Source organism: Oryzias latipes, chromosome 5 (assembly GCF_002234675.1).
Source record: "Oryzias latipes chromosome 5, ASM223467v1".
Lineage (NCBI taxonomy): Eukaryota > Metazoa > Chordata > Actinopteri > Beloniformes > Adrianichthyidae > Oryzias > Oryzias latipes.
In genome coordinates, this window is record NC_019863.2 from 26116686 (window position 1) to 26143753 (window position 27068).

Consider the following 27068-nt stretch of genomic DNA (forward strand, 5'->3'; position numbering starts at 1 on the left):
CAAGCCATCATTCTAGTGTGGTATTGTTTTCCGTTTACTTGTTTGTTTGTACACAAATTTTAATTTACACTTGCTTATCTGGAAAACTTCACCTGCAATGTTGAGTACCCAGGAATTTATCTCTGAGTTGAAGTTTTGGCTAAAGATGTCCTGGATCCATTTCTATGTCAGTGAATCGGATCGTTCAAAATGAACCAACATCGACTATGAAACGGATCGGAACGGCAACCACAAATTGAATTCAATTCTTGTTAAAATGAATAGATACACCCCTAGTGTGGGAGGATTAGCTTTGGTGCATCTAAACTATTTGATGCACCAAAAAAATGTTCCCCTGAAACTATTGGGCAACGAAAACCTTTTTGTCCTCTGCAGGTAAATCCGTTTGTTGCTCGTCTGCACTAAACTATTTTGCAGCAGCTGAGAATGTATTCGTAAAGGCCATATAAAATTGGTAGCTGGAAAGCAGTATGGGAAATGCCGGCTAGCTGGTGGTGTTTCTGTAACCTTGCAAGATCGAGTCTAATCCAGTGAAAAACTGAGGAAACTGTTTCTAGTTCTGGATTATAGCAGCTGTTGAAGGAGGTCATGCCGGACTTCCTTCACATGTCTCTGACTCCTCCCCAGTGTTGCTTTGATTGGCTGGACTTCTCTGTGTGGAGGCAGCATGGAGAGTTCTAGCTGAATGGTGTCTGCATGTTGATCTGACAATGGTCTGCATTGTTCTGCACCATCACAGGCTGCATAATAGGGTGCTTTACAAAGGCCTCACAATGCATATGGACATGAGTCATCAAAGGACATTCTCTTAAACTCAAAATACCTCTCTTTTTTTACCGAAAGCCATTCCTTTAAGTAAAGGTAAGGATGGCAAATACAACATAAACAAAATGTGTCATCTCCTAGTTTTAATTTTAATATTGTATGCTTGTATTTTGCGAGAGATATTCCTATCCTTCTTCTTTTTATGCTCTTGTGACATTACAGTTTGATGTTGTGCAAAATATTGAAAAGTAGTTCATGGGTATTTTTTTGTTGTTATTTTTTTAGCTGCACATGTCTTATTAGCTCCCATTTCACTTTAGTAAATAGAGGCAGTGAATCATGTGTTGAAAGTAAACCGGTCCATCTGGTTGTTACGGTTTGGCTGTGTTGCAGTGAATCATTGAGACAGATAAATAATCAATCTTTAATGATACTAGAAAGATTTTGGGTTTATTTGATATTTAATGACTCATAACCACCTGCTGTTTAAAGTGAAACCATCAGTTTGATTAAAAAAAATATTTAAGTTTGATTTTATTTGTTATTTTTAATATTACATTTTGAAATTGGAGACAAATCTAATTATATAATAAAGTTTCTGTAATATACCAACATCCAATTGAACATTTTATTGTTTCAAGAAAAAGGTGTGACAGCCCAAGCATAAAGGCTTGTGTTTATCCTACTTTTAGAGTGCAAATCAGGTAATAGAGTAGCATCTCATAGGCTTACCTCAATGTTCATGTTTGACCTTTTAAAGCAGCCCAGTTTTTCTAGGAAGGCATTTGGCTGCTCAGCTGTTGAGCCCTAAAACCCTTTACCTCTCTTTCCCTTTTGGCAGTTTGCCACCGTGGTGCACAAGTTGGCCAACATGCAGCAGCTTTGGCCTCCCTATTTTGTCTAGGTGTAAAAGACGACTCCCAAAAAGCCTTTTGCCAGAGTCGACTCCCAGTGAGGGAGAAATTGACAAAGACAACTGCACATTTGTGAAGGAGCTGGAGAGAAAAACATGTGGAAACATGCCTCAATTATGCAAATGACTCCTAAAATGGTTATAAATGGTCTAAAACTTTCACATGAAAAACAATAAGCATTTCAAACTGTTTTTTATTGGAGTTGTGGTGAATTAAACACTGTGTTAAAGATGGAACAAGATAAGCAAAAGTAAACAGCACCTCAAACTGTAGCATTAGCTTTTAAGAGGCTTACTTAAAAAAATCGAATGCCTCTTAGTGGTTCTTCTCATAGTAACTAAGCAAGTTTTTAATAACAGGTTGTTTGTGTAAAGAGCACCTACATAGTTATAAAAAAAGCTAAAAATGAGTTCTTGTATTTATTCTTAAAATAAAACAGCATTCAGTAATTGATATTTAACACCGTTTTTCATTCCACACCTGACAAAATAACAGCTTGATAATACCACCATGATACTACCATAAGCGATTCCTCTATTATCCACTCATTGAGGTGATGTCAACACTTGCTCAAATAGCTGTGGCTCTGTTGTATCAAGACGAAAGAGCTCCCCGCGCCAGTAGTTTATAAAAATAACAGAAATGACAATGTATAGAATTTCTGTCATATATTATTATGGTAGGATTTTAAACTGCATGGGCAAAGTTAGTAACGGGCTAATTATGCAAAATATAAGACTTATAGTGTAAATCATGTTCACTTTCAGTAAGCATACCAGAGGATCCAGCTTTTATAGCCCTGCAAACAGATAAGAAATGTACTCTGGGTTTTTAGAAAAGCACAATAGAATGGGTACAGTATTGGTATATAATGACTGGTTCATTAAAAGGTGGCTATTGGTATATAAAAAATGGTAAAAATGTACATCTTTTTTGCTAATAAGCTGTTCTGATGTAGCTCTGCTTTGACCAAACAGCCATGGTGACCATCAAGACATCATTGAACATATAGGAAAACAGACTTAACTGATTTGACCCTTGACCAGTAGTTTTGGCCTCTTGAAGGTGCATTCACTAGGAGATCCCATTGGTAAGTGACATTAATTTGTATAGCACTTTTCCTACCTTGAGATGGTGCTCAAGTTTTGGGGAAAAATTAACAAAAGGCGAGTTGAGTCAAAACATCGAATGGAAATGCGGCTTTGAGCCTTGAGTGCATGAGATTATAGGGTGCCCTAAGCAAAGCTAAACAGTTCAATAATGTGATATGACTTCACTTCCCAGAATGCCTATAAAAACCAAGAGTCAGGCAGAGGAGTTGATGGGAAGTTTTGCTGTTCTTTATGTGCGCCTCTTCTATCTGCAACAACCAGCCTTTGCAGTGAGTGCAGAACAACAGATGAGTCGAACTTTATTCAGCTCATGTACAATAACTCAAAACACATAAACTGCAAAACAATGCAGTCATTTTTTTAGTTCATCATGGTGAATCACAGTACATCACTCCGTGAGTTGACTGACAATGATGGCAGGAATTCTCCAACAATCCATCAAATGATGCGGCTTCGTAGTTTCCAAAAGTTGTACCTAGACTTTTTGAGCACCGTGTAGCACAGAACATTGATTTGAGGGCAGTAAGCACAACTGGAATTCATAGTTAAGGTGCAATGGATTTTAATTTGTCTCCAATGTCAAATTTTGAGAAAATGTAAGGATATTAAGTCTGCATTATTCATGTCAGTTTTTTGCTAATAGTTTATTTTTTAATTTTGTTTTTCCAGAAAACAGACCAAGATTGAAAAGTATTGTACAGCTGCATTACTCTTTAAACCAGAATGGATTGATTGTGGCCACAGCTCTTCTTATGTCAGTGTTACACTCCCTCAGTCACAGCTACAGAAACTGCTTCCAAGTGTTTAGTAGTCAGTGATCATACTGCTCTTGTTTTACAATATTTAGATAAGCAGGTTACCTAGCAACATGCTGAATAGACTTTGTACATGCTTTATCCATAACCAAATAGATGTCTTTTTTGACAGATGACTGCCTGCATTACATTGAAATGCATGCCTCTGCTTGCTCCGTGGGAGGAAATGAGCAGCATTTTCTGCTTGTTGCAACATTTTTAAAAGTTAAAATCGTGTCGTAGTAGTTTGATTCAAGTTTCCCAACTATCCTCAGACCACTTATTTTTATCCCAGTATCCAAGAAGAAATACTGTTTTAGGTCTTTAAATAGAAAATAACACTTCTGTAAATTTAGCAGTGAGAGTGGACCTCAGCACTTGCTGCTGGACATGCTGACCAAAGTACTAAGGTTTCCTGCGTGAATAGCAGGCACTGTTTGCAAATTCTGCTTTCCCTGGTCAGAAGCAGCAACTCAAAGCAATCTGTTGCTGAAAAAAGGTTTCTGGTTACCTTGAGATTAACTGGCTCACTGGTTTTAGCAAGTTCATCGACGATCCAATTCAGTACAAACCCGGTTTGACTTATTTTCTGAAGGTGTCAGAAATGCCACAGTTTTATTAGAGCATATAGCTGTTTTCCCAGACATTTTTTAAATTATCTGATTTCAAAACTGCTGTTAGCGTTAGGTCAGAAGTCGGGTTTTAGTTATTATTTTTCTCCCTGCCTCTTTGTTTTATCTCTTTGTTTAAATCAAGAACCACAATAGTGTTCAAATTTGTTTGAAATTCAGAGCTGGACAATGACATATGGTTGTCCGTTGCCCTATTTCTAGTGAATGCATTGTCCAGTCCTCCATGTTTATAGCTGCTGGGAGAAGCGCCATTTATACTTTGGTGTGCGCTTTGAACAATGGAGCAGATTCCATGAACTGTGTTCCCGTTGTTTGCCTTACTCTGGGAAACTGCTCTGAGTTTGAGTTATTTTTGAAACTGCCTGTAAATCAAGGTTTGATAATTGGAGTTTTGCTTTTATGGAAAGCTTTTGGCATATTGTGACAAGGAGTATCTCGGGATGTGGGGAGTGAGAACGTGTTTATGGGTTGTGTGTTTTGTCTGTGTGTTAGCTTTGGCGTCTTTGTTACAAAGGTTTTCTTTTGTTTTTTTTCTCTACAGTTTGGCCAGATTTATTTTTAGTTTTATGGAATAACCATTGGCTGCTGAAGCCTGTCCTTGACCCACATGTAAGACGGGTCCTTGTGTCTCATGGGAGAGCAGAGTGTGTTATTACGCAGGAGTAGATTAAAAGGAGCCTATGATTTTTTTTTTCGTTTCTTCATACGTAAAATCTTTAGGCGTTTCTTTGTTTTATTGTTAAAATAACTTATTCTGTGGTGAACATACTGCACTAAGATGATAATGAATATTTGCGGTTTGTGTCAAAAAACAGTTCTTGTAAAAGCATCCCTGATTAAATCTGTGTAACACAGCTGATTCACAGTTTTGCAGCTGCTGCCTTAAGACCACAAAGACCTGTAGCTTTGGGACTCTGGCATGCAGGTCTGCCTCAGCTGGACCGACTTTCCCCTGAAGTAAATCAGGTGCTGTATGCCACAGTCATAGGACTTTCTGTAACAGGTTAATTCTGGGTCAATATAAAACATCGCTGTTGGAGTTTAACTTCACTGAGCTGGTGCTCACTACATTCCAAGCCATGTATGAACATTTGCTGCATGAGGCAGGTTGTCTTGGTTCGTTGGAGTCCTGAGCTAAACTCTCATGTCTGCTGTACTGTTCTGTGTTCTGCAAATTTTATTTTGGATGCAGTATTTTATACTTTGAACAAAGACACAATTTGCTTTAAACTTAGGTTAATCCTTTGATCTAATCCTGATCATTAATCCATTTGGTGGAAATAAAAAAATAAAAAATGTTTTTATGAAGTGGTTTTCTGTTTTTTTTTGTTTTTTTTTTAAATAAAATTATTGTGCACTAAAGCCCCATTAGTGATTTAGTCTCTATTTAATACAAAACTGTCTAATCTTTTTTCTTTGGTCCACATAAAGCGTTTTCTCACAAGTTAGCTATATGGGAACTTCAGTGTCTTGCCCTCAGGCACAATGTGAGGCCTGTGTTGGTCCATGGCTTCTCTAATTTTCTGCTCAAGTGTACCTAAAGGTTTTACGAGCTAAACAATTAAAACACATTTCAGAAAACCGTATTCTTTCGACATCAGGACAGCATGTCTCCTTGCGTCAGAAACATACTCTGGTCACACATATATTTGAGCTCTTTCAAAGGGGATTTTAAACACCAGCCCTATTTTTTTGCTTATCTGGTCATGTCAACAGAGCCTTGGTCAGCAGGCCTGTTCTCAGCTCTAAAAGTTGTTTATTTACCCAATGGGAGCAGTCCATTTGGAGCTGCTGCACCCCGTGCTGTTAACTTTGTCAGCTGCAGCATTCAACGTTGACCCTCAAATCCAGGCTTCCTGCTGTGGTGTTTGAGACACCATTCAGCATAAAAGTGTGTTGCAAATGTTGAATTATTTCCTATAGCTCTGATCTCAGAAAAATGTTTCACATATTATACCACACTGGCATTTTCATAGCTCATATAAATTCTATGAACTATTTCACCTCTGAGGAAGGTTCACCATTTAGAATGTGTCTGATCACAGCAATTGACTTTCTATTGTCTTTATATATGTCCCCTTGATATAGGAGAAAACGGACCACTTTCACCAAGTATAAGAACATTATCTGAAAAACAATTGAATAGCAACTAGCTACTTTTTTGTTCTTTTAAGAGCCGACTCATGGCAAACCATTAGTGGTGTGCTGTGCCGATTGCGCCACAGAGAGTTGGTTGCTCGCTGTCCCCGGCTCCACTCAAACTTATTTTATCGTCAGTTCGTAGACACAGCTAACACTTCTGTGATACAGTAATTGTTTACTTCTTCAGTGACAGGTATCACGTCTCAAGCTCAAAGCACCATTATCAAAGGCGGTGTATTCGCCAATTGAGTTAATTTAAATGATGTACGTGTGAGGTGCCCACGAGGAGCGGGGAGGGTACGGGCTGTTTATCTGCGGAACATGAGCGCGAAGCGTGGCTAGGGATCTGTTGCACTCCTAATTTGTTCCAAACATGAAACGTTTTAAAATTATATTGAATTCCACTGCGATCTGTGATATTTTTAGAGCATGCCTTGCGGGCGCTTTAGGTTGTCCTCGCGGGTGACCATGCGTTGATGACTCCTGCCTTATAACCTTCAAAGAGCCTTTAGGATGACCTGTTGTGCACACAGCCACGGAAATTCAGTCCCAAGATGTTATGTCTTTTTTTTTTACCATTGTGAGCTGTGTAAGATGGAGGATTTGGAATGTGTTTGGTATAACTGTTTTGGCATATCATTATGGGTCCAATCAGTGTTCATCCACTTTGTGACAGTATGAGTTACTGTTTTATTTTAACAAGCTTGACAGAGGGATGTCAGAATCTGAGAAATGATTTCAAACCTTGAAACTCTTTTTGGTTGGAACTCTCAAACCCCTTTTCTTAGCGACGTGTCAACAGTTGTGTTTCTATCTCATTTGAAACTAGGGAAAATAGAGAAACCAAAACCATAAACATGATGAGTTCTCCAATGTCTTGGCCTGGTGTGAGGGACCGGACCAGATTGCTCCTCAGCAGACATCGCTGGGCTGCATGGACAAACATATGCGCAAGGCCTTTACATTGTCTTCGTCCTTTTTCTATATTTACCTGGCTGTTATATCCAGGTGTGACGAGCTGGGTTTGCTGCCTGGAAGTAAAACTTTTCATACTTGATGAACAGGTACACCTCTAGTATTTCACTAAAGGCTTTGAGGTTAAATCTAAGAACAGGTGTTGTTCTCAGTGAAGTGTAGTCAACAGGATGACTGTGTAAATCTGGGAAAAAATTTTGGCACCACATTCCGCCGTGTCTATTTCTGAGGTCGAGTGTAAACAGAGTTGGTTTGGCAGGAGCACAAGGAACATATGTTTGTATTTGGTGGCCATTCTTGACACTCTTATCCATGCTAAGCCTCTTTACCCCTCTGATCATCCCAGGTAGTTTAGACAACAGTTTTATTATATACAACCATGACAAGGAAGAGAAAAGCTTTTCTGTTCTGAGAAAGCTGGGAAAACATCCAAACCTTGAGCAGATTCTTGTGACACTAATTCCCGCTCAATGGCCCTTCTTTGCAGAAATGCTAAGCAAGAATTGGTTGGTTGAAGGCCGTAAGAACTGATAAAACATAACCTTGCCAGCATCCTCAAGTGGTCATTACGAGAGAGAAAAAGGACGTTTTCCGTGAATGCAGAGATGGGGACACCTGCTGTGATGCGGAGCCTCAGTAAAAGATTCTTTTTGGCTGTTTGCTGCAACCTTCTTCCCACGTAGAATGGATGGCACATCTAAGGCCTGAACTAGATCAAAGAGACAAACTGAACTCATTTAAGAGTAGCTTGACCTGGTTATAAAGCACTAAGAAGACTCCAGTTCTTTATAGTTTTTTCCCCCACAAAGTAAATGTCTGAAGCTTATTCTTAGAGCATAGCAAAATTTGGCTTATTTGTCTTAGATGTGTTTTTTTCTCTCTTTTTTTAAATTCTCTACCATTCTCTCTATATACCCTTCCTTCCTTCACAGTCTCTATTGTTTTTGCATATGTGTGCTGAGCTGGCACTCTGACTGTAGTTAAGCCCTGTGGTTTGTGTGTAGTAGTCTTCTAGGCTTATGGCTCTCTTTGGGGGCCCACTGATTCCATGCCTGCTGTCCCACTGTGTGTTTCCACCTGTCACCTTGTACAAGAAAAACACACACTAACCATCACTTTTGCTGCCAAGAAATTATGACATTGCTAATACACATGAGGATGGTTGCAATGTGGAGAACACAAATATTTAACACAAATAGTTTGTTGGAGGAAGTTGGCATAAACAAAGCGCTCAGCATGTTATACCGTGCAAGCTGTATTCAAATGTAGTAATCAGGTGTAACTGTGACCTTTAAGGTAGCATTGTGTCTTGTTAGTGAATTCCCCTTTGATGCATTCATCTAAAAGTGACGCCTTACCCTGTGCCTTTTTTCCCTCTGCTCCAGCTCTGATTGGGTGGAGATCCTGGAGCCGCGCTCCCGCGAACGCATGTATGTGAATTTGACAACGGGGGAATGTGGCTGGGATCCACCTTCAGGTGTTCCTGTTCGCCAGGCAGACGGTAACCAGTGGTGGGAGCTGTTTGACACCCACAGTGGCCGCTTCTATTACTACAACTCCACTGGGCCCCGTACAGTCTGGCATCGACCCCAGGGAGCCGACATAGTGCCCCTCTCCCAGCTCCAGGCCATGAAGCGATGCAATGAGGCCAAACGTGTTGGAGGGGGCGACGAGAAGCACCGCCATGGAACCATAGGGAGTATCGGCAGTCCCGGGAGTCAGGAGATGCAAACTCCTCTGCCTGAGCAGGAGAGTGATGTCCCTGTAACCAGAGTCCAGACACCCAGCGCAGAAAATGCCAACTCTGAACTGGAACCAACAGTTGATCTCAGATCAAAGGGAGATGAAAGCAGCCTAGAAGACAGCAAGGACTTCAGCAAAGACGCAAACAGGTGAGTGTTAGAAACTAATGCTTATAGATAAAATGTTGGTAAAAAGACAATCTTCAGTTTTGTGCCTCTATGCTTCATCCAGTTCAAGGCTTATTGAAGTAAATTCAGCGGACAAACTTTGGTCAGAGTTTTGCTTGGTGGACAAGACTTGCATGTGATTCAAAAGGCAGATCATTTAAGAAATCTTAGCTTAAAGGGGCATTTTGAATAAACTACTAACTGTCATAATGGCAGTGAAAAGTGGTGTCAAACTGGGACTGGGCAGAAGCAGCATGTTTGTTGCGTTTGTTTGGGACGGCATACTAAAAATGTTGGCAACTTTGCTGAAATGTCAACCAGTTCTGTCAGTTAAAATTAACACCATTGGAGGTTAGCTGTAATGCAACCAAAACTGGATTTAACAGACTCTTTCATCCATGTCCTCTACACAGATTCCAGTGGCTCCAGTTACTGGAATAAAAAGGATTAAATGTTCTGGTCATCACAGAGTCTCCCATGTTGAGTTCCTTATACCTTTTAATGCTTTCTTTTTGGCGAGTTTGTAAAATTGTGTTGAGTGTGACCATTTGAATCAAACTCAGAATTCTTTTTGTTTTCCTTCTCCTTTATCTGAACTCTTCATATGTCCAAAGTTTGCATACAAGCATACCAGCTATTTTGGCAAATTGCTCCCAAATGGGAACATGGTCAGACACATTAAAGAACACGACATTTTCCCTCAAGCTGGAGTTACTGGTGCATAACAGGCCCTAACAGTGAGTCATTGAGACACCCCGTCATGTGCTTAGGGTTGCGGCTTCATCTAAACCACATCTCGTCATTCCAAGTCAAAATTCCAGACGTGCCACCTTTGTTTCCCCAGGCACTTGACCACCAAGGACATCTCAGGGTCATTCTGTGTGCTGACCACCATCTTCTATTACTCAGATCCAATACTCATGTTATTTTTCTTAAAATATATATCAAATTCACTATTCATAGAAAATGAATCCATGGGAAGCATGTGATAGACTGGTTTATGGTTAATGACACACAGAACTGCCACATTCCAGCTGCCTGTGAGCAAGGCAAAACCTGCATGTTTTCACTTGGTCACTCTCCTTAGTCGCTGGTTGGATTCTCTTTTGGCCATCTACATCCTAAGTGCTATGTAAAAGTGGAGAAGAAACTAAGAGGTGAGCTGTAGCTGTTGGATGATACTTGGACATCATTGTGCCTTACGTTTGCCGTGTGCAGAGAGAGATTTAACACTCCTTTTAGGGTCCCATACCAACTCAACCTTTCCCAGAACCTTTCCTGTCTTTTAGAAACAATGGCCAGCTGTGTTCCACAAATGAAGGGTGAGCACTCTTTAGCTGACATGGTTTTGATACCCCACTAAGCCATATGGTCCTTTTACATGTTCACCCCCCCCGTCTCTTAGCAGGTAATTAGAAACCACGATAAATTGAGCAGATAAGGTGTCAGCACCAAATGGATGAAAACAAACTCAGGATATCTTTTTTTTTTTTTTTACTCCAGAAGGGGTCCAGTTTATTGATAATGACAAGTAAGAAGGAGTTGGGATGTTTAACTCAAACATAGTAGTTGCTCAAAAAAAAGATAATTGCTGTAGCTTACAAATTTGCTTGATTCTCTTTAGTGACAATTCCAGTAATTACATTTTATACTTTATAGATTGCTAATTTCCTTTTTTATGTTCCTCTCTGTTTTCTTCCTTTTTCTTCTTTTTGGAGAGAGGAAATGTTATTTACTTCTGTCCTAAAAACAATGCTGTTTTTTGGGAAATGGGTACTAATAAATTCTTTCGATAAATGGTTTCTTTTTGTTTTTTGAACTGTTGATAAATGTATTAATAATTTCCTTTACCCACACACTTCTCTTTGCACATCCCTTTTCGTGTCCGTGTTTATTTTTGTGCATAGTTACAGGTTTTGTTCTCTTTAGGATGCTTGTATTTCAAACTAAGTGAGTGCCAAATCTGTAATTCATTAGTTAGGTCTATCATGTGTCCTAGGAAATGTTTGTACTTAATGCTTGTACAATTTCTCTGGTAAGTGCCCATAGTTTAAACAGTTAGAATATCTTTTGCATGTTTTGGAGGAGTAAGCTATTGTAACTTTATCTCTTTCTATAGATGATAGGTCTTGCATAAGCTTTTGTACCTTTGTATTAAATATCACGTAACTTAAAAATGCATGTGTCTCTACTAGGCCTGCACAATAAATCGCAAATTTATCGTTATCGCGATTTCAAGCTGTCCAATATCCATATCGCAATAAATGGTTAACCTTAAATGTGCTAAATAATCTTATGGCAGCTTGAACTATTTAACGAATCGGAGAAATCCATTTATGCATTTGACCAATCAGATGGAGCCCTTCAGGTTGTGGACCAATCGGACGGAGCTTTTATGTTAGATGTTGGCCTCCTATGTAGACCAGGGTCATTTGGAGAATAATTTAAGATATTTTAACTCTTATTTAAACTAAACGGTTGCAGTGAAATGAAAATGTTTTTGTTGTTTTGATATTTGTTCAAGTATCGCAAGTTATATCGTCATCGCAATACTGATCACTAATATCGCATATCGCAAGTTTTCCTCATCGTGCAGCCCTAGTCTCCACATTGATAACCAGACTAGTGTGGACGGGATTGAAATGAGAAATGGGATCTCTGTGTGCACGTTTGGCCTGTATGCTGGGTACTTTCAATTATTTTAAAAAGACTTAGTGTGGTTTGCCTCATTGTCAGCATTTTTGTCTCCTGAATAAACTGGCCTCAGAGACTAGTTGATGGTTACGGGGAACAAAGCCATCAGTTAAACCTTGTGGTCCCCATAGGGTCATCATAAGACTTTCTCTTAGCGGGAAGTAAATGTATGTTGATGGAGGAACGTGAAACTTTTTGGATGTATGTACCCTAACATTTGTTACTAAAATAATGTCGCTGAGCGCTAGCATTCAGTCAAAAACAGTCTTGTCATATATTAGACAATTAAATCTTGTCTTTCTTGAATATCTGCCCTTTGTTGAATTACATATAGACAAAGATTTATCTTTACTGAAAAGATTTGTTTTTCTTTGGACATATCGAGAGGTCAAAGGAGAAGTAAAAAAAAAAGAATTCTGAGTTTGATTCAAATGGTCAAAGTCAATTTTACAAACGTGCCAAAAAAGGAAATGAAACTCTAAGGAATTCAACGTTGTTTTCTCCCTTTAGCAAAGCTCAACAAAGAGACAACATAAGCTTTTCCATGAGCGAAATGATTTCAGCCTTCTGATGAAATGTTTGTTTAAAATTCTACAAAAAGGTGTTGAATATAGATTTCATATAAATGGAATGCTAGTAGGTAATAAAAAAACATTCATTTTCTGTTTTTAAGGGGTTATAAGGAATTTTTTTTGGTAACCCATACTGTCAAAAACAAAAGTAAAAACAAGACTCAAAAAAACAACTTTCCCTACTATGAGTAACGGGTATGTGTCACAGGTGGAGTTTATTTAGGAAATAAGAGTGTCCTATGGGCACATAAAGCTTTCAAATGAATCACACACTCTGATTGTGTTTACTGCAGGAGCTGAGGTCTTTTATCCTTTTTATCTCCTGCCACTCTAAAGCAAAACCACATTTTATACACACTGGAAGAATTTTTTTTTATATTCAGTGCTACTCATTTTTTCCAGGTCTTCAAGGCTGTCGTTTTAAGTCTGCCCGTTGCGAGATAATTGGGAATAAAAGCTGCCTTAAAAAATTTGTTTTAAGCTTGTTATCCTGAACTTTGTTTTGAGTCTGTCTTATCACATTCCACTTCCAATGCTGTGTTTTACATAATTGCAGAGTTTATGACCTTTTCAAAGGTTGATTGCAAAGTTGCAGATTTGAAATTTGGTTTGGAAAACCTCTATTCAAATGTCTTCTTCCTTTATTATTGGCTATGTCTGAAAAGAAATCAATCAATTAATATTCTGTTTTGCTGAAAAAAAAATCAGAACAGCTCTTAAAGCACTGTCTCTGAAATCCATTGGTTACTCACTTCATCAGAGTATGCGTTTATGCTGAATAATGTTTGTTAAATCCTCTAATAAGACAGAGTTGTTTGTTACGATAGTGTTCTTTCTTTGGTGTTATGTGTTTTTCCTTCCATTTGTCTTTTCACAAGTGTCAAATAATTGTCAGACTTCTCCTGAATAAAGGAATGCAGCTAAGCTTTTAAATTCCAGAGAACGGTCTCTCTGGAATCTCTTTGGGTTTCGTCTTACCCTGTTCTTTGCGACCATACTGAGCATCTTCTGACCCAGTCCAACACTCCTCGCATGGGGCCAGCCCGGATATGAGACCGATAGACAGGCACAGCTGTCAGACATGTTGGCTCAGAGGAAGAAGTTCATCATTTCAGCTGCCATGGGACAGCTGGTTCTCTGTAGGAGTCTTAGAGAAACTGGGATGCTTTGCCTCAAATTTGTAATGGCATTTTGTTATGTTGCTTGATGTTTTTGTTATGCTACACTGCCTCTAGTGATTCCTCAATCGTTTTTTTTCCTCTAACCAAAGGGTTTCAAATTCCTGTTCTTGACAGCCAGTGTCTTGTGGGTATATCCCTGCCCAGCCGGTGATTACCTGGATCTGCTGTGTTTTGTCGAAAGTACATTTTCAAGAAGGGGTTAGCTGGCTTACTCTGACAATATTGGGGTAGCCCTTGCTTTCAGGACTGAACCAATAGTTGAAACACATCAAACAGTCTGAAACATCACAAAGTTCGCTTTTGGGCCTTACATGTACTGACAAGATATTTTCCAACTTTGGGGATTTGTACTTAATGCGTTTTGAGCTGAAGAACTCCATTTACGTCATTTATTCCCATTGATTCACTTTTGCTGTGGGTCCTCTTGATAATCCTTTATTTTATCTTTCATTACTTTCCGTCTCCGAGACTTTGCATGCTAGCCTATGACTATCAAAGAGAGGGATTGTAAATGGATATGTGGATGCGATGCACTTTTGCTCTTCTCTGTTCAAGGTGTCTTACGTATCCATGAAAGAACTGTTGTAAAGAAACTGCAATCAGTAGCACATTTTTAAAAAAAATTTTAGCAAGTTATTACACCACCCCCCAATGATAATGATTCCATTTCTAAAACATCAGTGATCAATTGTTGTGCATAATCCCCTTCTTAACCTAACATTCAACACCTGACATGCAGCCTACTAGCAATGCAACACACCCTTTCTAAACAACTTTCTGTGCTGATGGAAGGACACCAAGCCCTGTTAAGGATTATATAATTTGGAGACTGACTGACCTGAGGGTATATTTGCCTCTTTTTCTCTTTTCCATGATCATTACTGTCCTTGGTAGTGTCATGAGGTGTCTCCATGACGACTGAACAGCCATGCATTGTGCATGGCTCCCCGCATTGTTTCAAAGGCTTCTGAAAAAGCTCAGAGGAATTCCTGCCTTCGCCCTCATTCCCTTGCTGCATTCTCCCACGACTAATCCCCACCCTTCTCATTTACACACACTCACACTATCCAGCTCCTTCACATCCCCCGCCAAAACCACCACCGGCAATGGCCTCTTTGGCGGTTGTAGCGGCTGTTATCTGTTTCTGTTTCTTTTCTTTTAGATGTTGAACTTTTAGGTACTTTTGAATCTTTTTTTGTGCAGTCAGTTTAAAAACCTTAAATGTAGATTTAAGAAAAAAAAAGTTGTTTTACCCGTCATTAGTATGATCAAAAATCTTAAAATCTTGCTTCCAATATATTGGGCCAGTTTTGGCAAGGTAGACAAACTGAAACTTTGCCTAGCATGACTGCAATTATAGCATGACTACAACAACTAAAAGGGCTCCATTCAAACCCCGAGCTGTGCCACAGTTCTCAAAACAAATCTGTTTTATTATCACGTTTATATTTCAGAGAAACAGTCTGATAATTAATTAGGGGCAGGCTAGCAAAAAGGTCGAGGCAGTTTTTTAACGTACCACTCCAATCATCTTTTGATCTATTTGAAAGCTTTCCCGGTGATCTTTTATTTATGATTATGCCGTTTTTAGCCAAAATCTAAAGACCCGTGTCGTTATTTATGTCAGAGTTCTGCATAGTGGCATAAGTTAATCAGAAATTTGCCTCTGACATGTGGGCAGGACTATTGGGCTACGTTCACACTGCAGGGCTTAATGCTCAATTCGGATTTTATGAAAAAATCCGAATTGTTTGCTAGACCGTTCACATTTCCAAATAAATCCGAACTTTTGTGATCTCCAGTGTGACCGTGACACGACCCAAACGAGACCCGCATGCGCAGAAGCCAGAAGAATACTCAACGGTGAACGACGTCACTTGTTTGCGGAGCAGATGTCAACAACAGTGTTGTCAAAAGCGGAGCTCTTTTTGTAATATTAAATTTATTTTCACGAAGGAGCAGCACAATTACAATCTTCTCATTTTAAGAAGGCAATGGAGTCGGGATCGTCTGTACCCACTGTTGTGGAATGGAAATGTGTATGTGTTGGGCCCGCGCGCCCCGTGTGTGTGTGCAAGCGCGTGCCGCGATAGAGAATAGGGGGGGGGCAGTGTGGGCGCGCATTCATGTTGTGTGTTACGGAGGACGGTAATAAAAGAAGGTTTCCCCCAAAATAAATGCTATGGACTCTTTATCAACCCGTTCTGGAGAATCTAAGGATCAGAACAGGGAGGAGGAGGAGGATCGCCTGGGTCCCCTGCGCTTCTGAGCACGGTGGAAAGGGGAGAAAGAAAAAAAAGTTATCGCGGTAAAGGTTCAACACCACGCTCTGCCATTTATCTGGAAAATTTTTCAAAAACCGCCCAGTTGCAATAAGAGCCCTGGAGTTTGGCCTGAAAAGAGCGATCAGCCCAAATATTAATCCAATCGGGGATCTCGCTTCCCTTCCACTGACTGCTCTCAGCAGCATCGTCCACCATGGTTGATGTTTACGTTCTCGTTCCCGCCTACTTTAACGCAAAATGATGACGTTTGTTGCGTGTCGATGACGTACAGTTCGGAATCAAGTCGCCTGGCCGGTCAGACGGCGGTCGCAATTGAAAAGAACGGCTACAATTCGGATTCAGGACGGCAAACCCACGGGGCCTGGGTCGCAATTGAAAAGATCGGATCTGTGTCATTCAGACTGTCATGAAAAGATCGGAATTGGGCCGCTTAGGGGCAAAAAATTCGGAATTGGGTCGTTTCAGCCTGCAGTGTGAACGTAGCCTTGGTGCAGAAGTAAACCATCACTCATTTCCAATTATCCCTTTGTTTACACTCTCTCCCACTATATTACAGTCCTGCACAACCCCAAGCTAACATTAGTGGTGCAACAAAAATGGCAAATAATATCAGGGCTATCCAACCGTACAGTTTTGTGCCAAATGCCAGCTTAGTTTAAGAAAATGAAGACGTAGATGGATCCATTTATCTGTAAGTCGATGCATTGGAATAGAGCGGTACAGGGAGCATGTGGCTTACCGATGGTAATTGTTAGGTAGTATGCGTAACAAATACAAGATTTCTTTTCAAACTGCTTTTTTTTGTCTGCTCCTAATTCAATCATATTTGAATAAAGAAACTCAAACACAAATTTAAATCTTAATTTGCTTTATATATGTCCTCCATCATGAGAAGAATATTACAAGAACATGTTAAAAACACAATTTTCGTTGAAGTTGGTCTTTAAATCAAACATGAAGGAGAACATTCTAGTTTTCCCAGACATAAGGATATCAAAATATCTTGTATATGAATGGGAACATTTAATGCAACCATTTTCTACCCCAGTATTGACATGAAGCATTAAGCATTTCCTGTTTGCATTGAATGTTGGGAAACACTCCAGAAGACCTCCACTGACAGGAAGTCATGGACACTGCTCAGTCAGGGTCAGTCCTCATAAAGTTTGTCATCCACCCAACAGAAATCCTTTTAAAAAGATTAAGAAACAAATAAATCATTTGTTTAATCTTGATTTAATGAGCTACTGCATTACCATTGAAACCCTATAAAAGAGCTCTGATTTGTTTGTGATGTTTTATGTGTGAAATCTTAATTATGTGAGCTGCTGCTGACATGGCAAACACTTGCTGAGCTGTGTCTGGCCTTCCAAGGTGGCAACGATTTGTTGCATGTGTCACACCTCTTCGTCTTTGATAAGACCAGAGTGAGAAAGCTTGTACTGTTCCAGAGATCAGAGACAGTGGTTTTATGTCTTCACAGCTTCACAGCTGTCCGCCCACTGCAAACCGACGGCCATATAAACTCAAACAGAGTTTGTCTTTGCACGTGGTTGTCTGTCAGGGAGCCAAATAGGTAGGAAATTGTGTGTTGGGGACTGTGGGAGCTTTATATCATCAGCATGTTGTGTGCTGTTCTGGGTGGTTGAGACCCAGCTGTTAATAGGCTTGCCTGGATGGTAAACCTGTTGAATTGCTTGAGCATGAGTGTGTTTACATTCAAACTGCCGGGATAGTGTGACTCAGTCCTGAGAGGGGGGGCACAGCCAGCATCCTGACAAAGAAAGATGTGTGGTCAAGCTGTAGCTCTGAGGAATAAAGGAAGTTTGCCGTTGGTTTGAGGGACCTCTGGGGAATTATTTCAGCATTGTTCCAGCGATGTGGGGGAGAGGAGGAGTCTTTCCACATCAATCCCTCCTCCCTCTTCCTGCCGTTACAGCCCAACTCTACTAAAGTGCTGTTGGTAAAAGGAACCCCTTATAATGCTACATGTGTTAACCTTTTTGTTTATAAAATGATGAGCTGGTTCTAAATAATTAATTACTGAACTGGATGTTTAGAACTCTTTGGAAGGTAAGCCTGTTTCCATTCGTTTTCACCTAGTTAAGTGTTTTTGAGTAAAAAAAAAAAAAGAACAAATTAATAAGCATTTAAGATGGTAAACTCAGTTTAGAGAAGTTTTACATGCAGTAGTTGGATACCATTATAGGGCAGCTATAGTGTGCCTTACTGTTAGGATGTTGACATAGAACTTTGGCAAACAAGGCAAATTTATTTTTATCACTTAAAAAACAAGCTTGTGAAGAAGTTTATGGTGGCGACAGCAAAGTGGAGGGCAGCAGACCAGAGCGCTGTGACCAGATTGATGGCAGATTGCTGTCTAAGGCAGGGATTAGAACCAGACTGATGGTTCTGATGTTTATCTGGTTATTCAACCTAAACGAGGAAAAAAGCCCTTTGGAGTTGAGTCAAGATTTTTGGGGCGACTTTTTGCTTCACATGGCTGACCGTGGCTGATGTCTCTCGTTCACATCATAATGGTCTACTGGGATACAGTCCAGATTTCATTCACTAATTCACATGGCAAATGTTTGATCGCAAATCTGTGGTTCATATTACAACAGATAACAGACTGTACTGTACTTGCAAGACACATGAATGACACATACACATGCATTATTAGGTCCTTGAATACACATTCTCTGTTCAATCTGGAGTTATGGTTTTGTGGCTCTAACAACATTGTTATATGACTGACTAAAAATTGAGCCAAGTTTATTTTAATGTCTGTGAAATGTTTGGAAAATAATCTACGTTCATATTTTTGTATAGCTTATTATTAAAGTCACATTTCTTTTAATGTTTTTTAGGGATACCTCTCAAAGATGGCAACCAGCACCTGGATCGAAAGCAGCCATGTTGGTGAAAGTGAACAGCATGAACCGTAGCCAGCCCAACCCAGCCTTACAGCAGCTCGGTGCACACAGCAAAGCCTTAAACCTGAATCCCACCTGCAATAAGACCCAAGAAGGACATCTGACCTCCAGCCAGGGATATAAAACTGCTCCTTCTGGCAAAGAAGCTGGGGAAATGCACCAAACCCATCACCTGAGAAAAGCCAGCAATGGCAGCTTCTGTTTGGTGGCTCCAGACAGTAGCCATCCTAGCCCGATCCTTCAAAGGTCACAGACGAGCACACCCCGCCCCATCTCACCCCAGTATGGCTTCACTGCTCCGATCTATTACGAGCCAGTTAAAGACATTCCAATATATGATGAACCTCCTACAGACATGGAGGTAGAGGGGGCACACCTGTGCAATGGACAATCTCTGTCACGTTTGACAGCCACTCAGAGTCTCCACAAACCTGTGTATCTCCAGCACCCTGGTGTATCTCATTCAGGGCCTAGACACAGAAGAAATCCTTCTGCCTCTGACTACAGCCCAGCTGGCCTGGAGTGCATCAAGCACATGGTTAACATTGATCCCAAGCAGGGGAACTCCTCCAACTCTCTGGTGTCCACACATGCCCCTTCTCCTACACCCAGACAAGACACTGTTCCGACCCAATCACAGCCACAAGCCCACTCTTTGCAACAGTCTCGAGGTCAGCTAAGGGACAAAGAGACAGTGACCCCTGGCCCAAGTTCACTGGATAAAAGACAAAACTGGCGAGTCCTGGAGGCCACTGTACAGCGTGCCATGGATGCACGACACAGCAGACAGAGCAGCCAGGCTTCTCAGGACTTCTCATCTACTCCACAAGCTACTGCTAACTATCAAGACTCTGGCTACTCCACTGGGCCTTCCCCAAGTCTGAGAAGAAAAAGCAGAAGGAGGGTGGTAGCTGGAGGAGGTAGGCCGGGCTCAATAGGCAGCAGTGGGGAGCTGTGCGCCCTAAATGAGAGACTCATGGCAGAAATGAAGGAGGTTGTTAGCCGTTCCAACACCATGAGGGAGGTCAGAGCAGGCCTGGACCCAGAAAAGGAGGAGAAGGGGATTGTACCTCTGACTCCATCCCCTGCAGACTCACTTAGGTGGTATGGACCAGGGGGGGCAGTACCGAAAGGCAGATGTCTATCAAGAGAAGATGTTGCTGGGCCCTCCCGCTCTCAGAAGGGGACATGTAACTATGGGAACCCAGCTCTAACCCCTCTGGAAATACAAGGGAGGCAGAAAAGGACATATGAAAAGGTGGACACCTTGGAGATGAGTATAAGTAGCCAAGCAAGCTTGTCATTACCAGAGACCCCAGGGCCAACCTCACAGGTAACCTTCTATTAAGCCTTTATGTTGTGTGAAACAGAAAATTAGTAAAATAATTATTTTCCCATTGTCTAAACACATTCATTCTGGTTTAATGTCTCTCAAATGAATCAGTATTTACTTTGCCCCTGTAAGTTTAAGTTCAGCTTTGCGTGAGACTTCAGTGCTTTGATTAGTGAAATCAAAACACTGATGATTGAAAAGATGTCTAAATCCAGGTTGACAGCACATTAAAAACATCTCAGTGCTGTTGATAGTTGTCTCTAATCTAGTTTACTGAACCAAAGTCTAGGTGATGCTACGGTGGCCCAGAAGGGTCACAACACAACACATTAACTTTATACACAACACACTGTATGATGCACTTGTGTTTAATATAATTATTTGTGTTAATTATTTATTTCTTCATGAACTTTGTAAACCAGTACTCTGAATAATATTGACACACCAGGATCTTTCAAAGTGATGTAGGCCTCCCCAGAGAGGATTTCAGGGAGGGCTTAGTGAGCGGATCTGGGGGGGGATCTTTATTTATCAAACGTTGTGGTGATTTGATTGCTTAAATAATTACATTCATTTACAATGATTTTTTTTCCCACAAAAAAATGTAGTCCTAATTAAAAGCTGTACTGAATGCAGTGTAGATTGTGTTTGATGTTGTTTTTGTGGCACCTCAAGATAACCTTGGTTAGGAACTGACACTTTATAAACAAATTAAATTGGTATGAAAAATTTATTATATCAAACATAATTAGCTTTCCATTTTGACCCATTGCCTAAATTATCTGGAGGTATCTGCATCATCAAGACCCTTTGGCATCCAGGATTTTATTTCTAGCAAACTTTGCTGTTTCAGAAAACCATCACGTCCATTGGCAGTGTGCAAAAGGCCTTTGTTTGATTCACCAAACTTAACAGACTGACGGAAGCTCTTGAGGATAAACACCCCAGAAATGTAAATGCTCCTAAGACATTAAACAGTAAGCAGCCCAAATGTGGCTGACTATAATGACCACTGTCTCAGCTATAGCTGTCATAATCTTTCCTCCGTCCATCTGCCCTGCACTACAGGCACTGAATTCTCACGTGCCAGCTCTCTGCTTGGACAGCAAGGCACATGCCAAGTCGGAGAGATTTAGGACATGGCTTCACTTGGTCAGGAAGGAGGGCTGCTGCGGTCCATATGGCCCAGGTTTGGCAGAGTAGAACAGAGGAGGAAGGGAGGCAGGCTGGTACTGCAGCTTATCAGCTGTGCTCCGAAAAAAACATAACAAGGAACACAGTTGAGAGCCCCCTAAGTCTGTACTGGAATGTTTTTCAGACCTGCTGTTGCATCACTCCTGCACACTCTGAGATGTTCAAATCCACAGTAAGACTGAATTATCACCACACGCTGCATCAGTAAGGCCTTTGACCCATTTAACCAAATCTAAATTCTCTCCAACCAAATAAAAACATCACAGACTTATTAGTGCATTTTATGTTTTGCTGAAGTTGAGCTTTCATTTTCATGGATTATATGTTTTTTTCCTCTGTGTTGTTAGTACATCTTAGTCAGGTTACTAATTTCTCTTTTTTATGAGGGTTTTGTTTATTACAATTAACTTTCCAACTTAAGTTAAAGTGATCATATGTGGAGAATGGCTTTAGTCATTTCTATGAAGCTTTGGAGGAGGAAGAAGTATGGAGTTTTGTGCGGTTGTGTGCCCACTGATGCTGGGGATCAGGAGGACTTTAGGAGATTTTTTTCGTTGTTACACTTCTGGGATTAGAAAATGAATGTGCAGATCCTGGAACAGTCCCCCCTCCACCACCCTAGTCCCAGCACTGTAGGAGAGAGAATAGTAGGCACAAGGCAATCCAGCGCTTACTGTGACACTGAAAACTACTGAAAACTGCAGCTACATGCACAGTTGGTGCCTATGCTGCACTTTTGCTTCTTCCACTTCCCTACATATTGTGTTAGTTTCTCCTCGTTTTCATATTCACCTCTTTTTCCCCTGCAGGCGGGCACCCTAGAGCTGCAGGCTCAGTTGGAGAGCAAAAAGAAAGGTATGGTGGACGGCCGGACTGCTTCACTGGGACCTCATCGCCCCGTTAACCACGAAAACAGAGAGGGCGGTGATGGGGCAGGGGCACGAGGTGGAGGATCTGCCTTTCAGCTCTCCTACGCCACCCTGCGGCAGCCTCCGCCTTCTGAGATGGGCATGGAAGACTGGGCCAGCAAGCACCTCAACATGCACACGCAAGGACTCTTCCGCCGCCGCGTCTCCATCGCCAACATGCTTTCCTGGAACCGTGGATCCATAAAGAAGCCCATGCTGGTTACTAGCAACCGTGCCATCAGAAAGGAAGCCTGTGAGATGTTTAAGCTGGTACAGGCCTACATGGGAGACAGGCCATCGCGCCTTGACCGCCGCCACTGCGCCCTGCTCATTGTCACCAAGTGCTGGGACATGCCAGGGCTGCGGGACGAGCTTTACGTGCAGCTGGTAAGACAAACAACAGCCAATGCAAGCCCTAGAAGCTTGGCAGCAGGTTGGGAGCTGATGGCTGTCAGCTTGGCCTTCTTCGCTCCGTCACCCAAGTTCCGCTGCTATCTGGAGGGTTACATCCAGAGACACACGGAGCCCAGCAGCGACAAGAAATGTGAGTCTCAGACTGAGCTACAGGGTGGGTCATCTTTCTTTCTGTGTACCTCCCTGTCTTGTTTAATGTTTTTTTTTTCTGTCCAATTTATTACTTTTTTCAACTTACAACTGTTCTTCAAAGTTTCACTGTCATATTGTACATTTCCTGGTTCAGTAACACAACCAACTGAGTCCTACAGACAGAAATAATAGCTCTTCTTTTTTTTGTAACACAGTGACACAATTCATTTTGGAACAGCAAGAAATGAAGATGAAGAAAAATTCAAAGTCCAGAAAGAAGCGAAAACAGAATACAGAGGAAGATGAAGGTAAGTCTTTGAGAACAGGGCTTTCCCCCACTTTTAAATGTTCCAATGAAAATTGGGCTTTGGTTGTTTTTATTTTCTTTTTTTTTTACACGTTCTTGTTGCATTTCTCTCATGATAGAAGACATGTGTAAAAGAATTTCAGATTTAAACTGCATTTCTGAGTATTTCTTCATTCAAATCAGGATGAATCAATAGCAGATGAAACGATGCACCATCTATTGTGACGCAGCAAGTAGAACGGGGGTGTTTGATTCTGATGCATTCACTCGCAGACAAATGAATCTATTAACAGCTTTAATTTCCTCGTCTGAGCTGGAATCTGGCTCCAAACTGAAGAGCTCCCATTTTACTCCCCATTGTTGTTGCACCAGTAATGTTAGCTTGGGGTTGTGAGGGGCTGTAAGTTACCTGGGGAAAGTGTACCCGAAGGGATGATGGGATATCAGTGGAGGCTTACTTCTGCACCAACAGTCCCGCCCACAACTCAAGAGGTGAATTTCGGATGAATTACTGCCACGCTGCACTAACTTTGTTCTAGAAAATGATACAGGATTTTTAATTTGGGCTAAAAACAGCATAATCATAATTCAACGACCACTGGAAACACTTTTACAACAGATCAAAAGATGAATGGAGTGGGACTTTAAAGGGTTCCCACTAGAATAGGTCGATCTGTTGAGATAAAAACCAGGGTGAGGTTCTAGTTTTGTTTTATCTTCCTCTCTTCAGAAGTTGTCTTTAGTCTTCAAGCAATCCATATCAAACATATTGCTCCCTGTAGAGAGACCACTGTGAGTGGGATGGAAAATTGATGACTGCACTTTTTCAGATAAGTACATGCTGATGTACTTCCAAACACTGGGAATGGGTTTCACAGACATCCGAGCAGGAAAAACACGTAGGATGAGAATTTCAGAAGGTCGTGTGGTTTCACAATGGACGTCGGTTGGCCTCCACTTTTGTCTCCTGTTTGTCAGGCGGCCTTTAAAAAGACTCATCGACATGTGTCCTAATATCACCCAGACCACACTGCCAGCTCTGTTGTTGATATGGCCAGAACCGTCACCACAGCAGTGGCCTGGCGTATTACTCTCCTGTGACTCAGAATGAGTGTTTTGCTGTAAAAGAACTTGACCTGAGTAAGAGCTGGACTAAAAGCCTACTGAACATTTTAAAAATGACCTCAACCAATAACAATAAGTGGCAGTTGTTTGGCAGGGGCAGAAGCTGGAACGTGTTCATTTTGTCTAAGCAGAGCAGCAAACACGTCTCTCATTAAAACTCGAAGCCTTGTGTCATGTCAGGTCTATCCTGGTTTGGCCTGTGAAGCTTTTCTGAGTTGAGAGCGAGAGCGGCTTGTTTTTCAGTAGTTTTATAAATAACCAAGAGGACAGAGGCTGTCTCTTTTACATCATCCCGTAATAGCTGTTTTTGTTGATAAGCTTAGCTCCAGTCCCTTGCATAGACAGGTGTCATGCTGTTCTTGTTACAGTACACTCGAGCTCCTAATAAGCTCATATTTCCTCCAGGCTTTGGTTGCCTGGTTGTGGCTGTTTTCAGGGCATCAGTAGGGAGGTAAATATAGATCCCGGGTAACTTTCAAACTGTCCTTCTCACTACAGCACAGGGGTTTTGCTGTCTTTGATTTCACTTAAGAGATTGACTTTTCTGCTAGGAGAAAAAAATGCCTTTCCTTGCTAAGAAAATCAGCAAATTATTGGGATGATTTGTCTAATTAGACATACGGTAATTATTGTCAGAATACAGTCAGATTAGGAGCAGCAGCAAGCTTACAAAGAAGTCACCTGTTTGCTATAAATCACAGCGTACTGACATCAGGGAACACACGGGAAAGTCTTTGTCATTTTTATAAATCCCATCAGTACATTTCTCCTAAGAAACTTCCTGGTGCAGGGAAAGGGCAAAAGAGTGGACCTCAAAAGAGGCCAATGTTTGTTTCACGTTACCACAGCAGAGAAATCTGCTGGTAATTTTAGAAAGTTGGCTTTTGATGCACAGACGTTGACATAAAGACTTTTGGGTTGAATTGGGTTCATGTGATGCTTCCAGTCTGAGAAAAATCCCCCCTTTCTGGTTACCTTTTCCTAAAAGAGGTCTTAGCTCCGCTGTAATGGCTTCGAGCAGCCAGGACCTGTGTGTGCTGCTTGTGCTCCCCTGAGGTCTTAGAGTCATGCTGATGAATCACCGGTTGGATGAATGAGCTGGATCATGTCTCCAAATCTCGTCTTCGTCGGCAATAAATATCCTGTGATCCTGACAGTTTATCTGTGTTTGCTGTAATCCTTGTGTGCTAAAGTCGCACTAAACATTTCTGTACAGCTGCCTCTGCCTGCCTATCGTTTGACATCTGTGAGAAATAAAAACATTGCTGTCCCGGCTCATGGGAAAGAATTCAAATCATTTATTATTTTGTGCTCAGTAATGACTGATGCTTAAGGGTTTTAGTTGTAGCCTTTGAGGATATAATAAGGGTTTGTGTATTGTTTCCTGTGTAGTTTATTATTTTTCTCTTTTCATTTTATAGGTCTTTCTATCAGCACATACGCCAAGTTTTGCCATCGGAAGCTGCTCAAGGTGGCGATTACTGGTGGGAAAAAGGTAAGCTAATAAAATAGAGGAAATCTAAAGGTTCAATCTTGCAAAGTAAAAAAAAAAGGACAGTTCAGTTTATAAGTGGCCTTTGTGAGTAATTTTGAACATTGTCAGAGGGGGAGACATAATTACAGGTACACCAGAACAGTCACATGTAAGGCTTAGTCATAGTCGTCCAGCTGCAGACATGTCTATGGTTAGCAGCATAATATCTAGCATTCTTGGGCATTAAATCTTGTCCCCCCTGCTGCAGGGTCTACGTAAGCCCACCTTGGAGGAGATCGACCACAGCAGAAGAGCCATCATCACCCCCTCTCTTTTTGGCAGCTCGCTCGAGGAGGTGATGGAAAGGCAAAACGAGCTCTTCCCAGACAGGAAACTGCCCTGGGTGCAGGTTCAGCTGTCCCAGTATGTCCTGGCTCTGGGTGGGGCTCAGACGGAGGGCATCTTCAGGTAAGACAGACCTAGCTCAGCTAATGGCATGCTTCAGCTTGAGCAAAGAACTGAGCTGCAGAAAAAAATTAGAAGGGTGTTGTTAAAAAGTGCATGCGTGTGTGTGTGTGTGGGTGTGTGTGTGTGTGTGTGTACTTAACTGTATTCGCAGTGAATATAAACAAGTGTGTGTGTGTGGTCTTCTGTATCCCTTTATTTTCAAACGCCCTCTGTGTGTATAGCACACGAAAACAGAACAAACACAGCTTTGCTTTGGGTCTGAACACCGCACTGTTTAATTTGATGCTTCGTGATACGAGTTTACATTACTGGTAACGCTTACAAGCACTCGGGAGCCTCTCAACCTCCTGTTTGTTTAGGATCTTCTCCAACGGATTTAATTCTGCAGCATTTCTACTAGTTTGTAAAACTGTTCCTTTTCAGAAAGTCTAGAAATTTCTCTGTGGAGAGAGATATCTCCCTGTCCTGAGTGTGTCGTTTGGTTGTCTGTAGCTTGCTTTGTTATTTTTTGTCTCAAGTACTTTGTACTCAAGTACTTCAAATAGATTACAAGGTACTTTTAGCCAGCACTTTGTTGAAGGAATGAAATATGTCATAAGTGAACAGAGAATGTGAAAAAAAACAGAGGCAGAGGGCCCTCTTGTGGCCACTTTTTGCTAATGTTTTTATTCATCTGTCAGGGTGCCTGGAGACATTGACGAAGTGAATGCACTGAAGCTCCAAGTCGATCAGTGGAGGATTCCTGAAAACCTCTCCGACCCCAATGTTCCAGGTAGAGACGGATACATTTCAATCATGATC

At 41.2% G+C, this 27068-nt stretch overlaps 1 protein-coding gene across 2 annotated transcripts in view; it reads left to right on the plus strand.

Annotated features, from left to right (window-relative positions):
- LOC101156731 (rho GTPase-activating protein 39) overlaps positions 1-27068 on the plus strand; it is a 32257-nt gene that overhangs the window by 3271 nt on the left and 1918 nt on the right. Inside the window, exons 2-8 of one of the 2 annotated variants that reach the window (XM_004069221.4) lie at positions 8720-9226; positions 18847-20245; positions 22249-22891; positions 23109-23201; positions 25747-25820; positions 26068-26267; positions 26948-27039. In XM_004069221.4, coding sequence (XP_004069269.1) covers positions 8720-9226; positions 18847-20245; positions 22249-22891; positions 23109-23201; positions 25747-25820; positions 26068-26267; positions 26948-27039 — 3008 coding nt within the window. Of the gene's footprint in view, positions 1-8719; positions 9227-18846; positions 20246-22248; positions 22916-23108; positions 23202-25746; positions 25821-26067; positions 26268-26947; positions 27040-27068 lie in introns of both variants that reach the window. The other variant, XM_011475391.3, reaches the window with a different exon arrangement.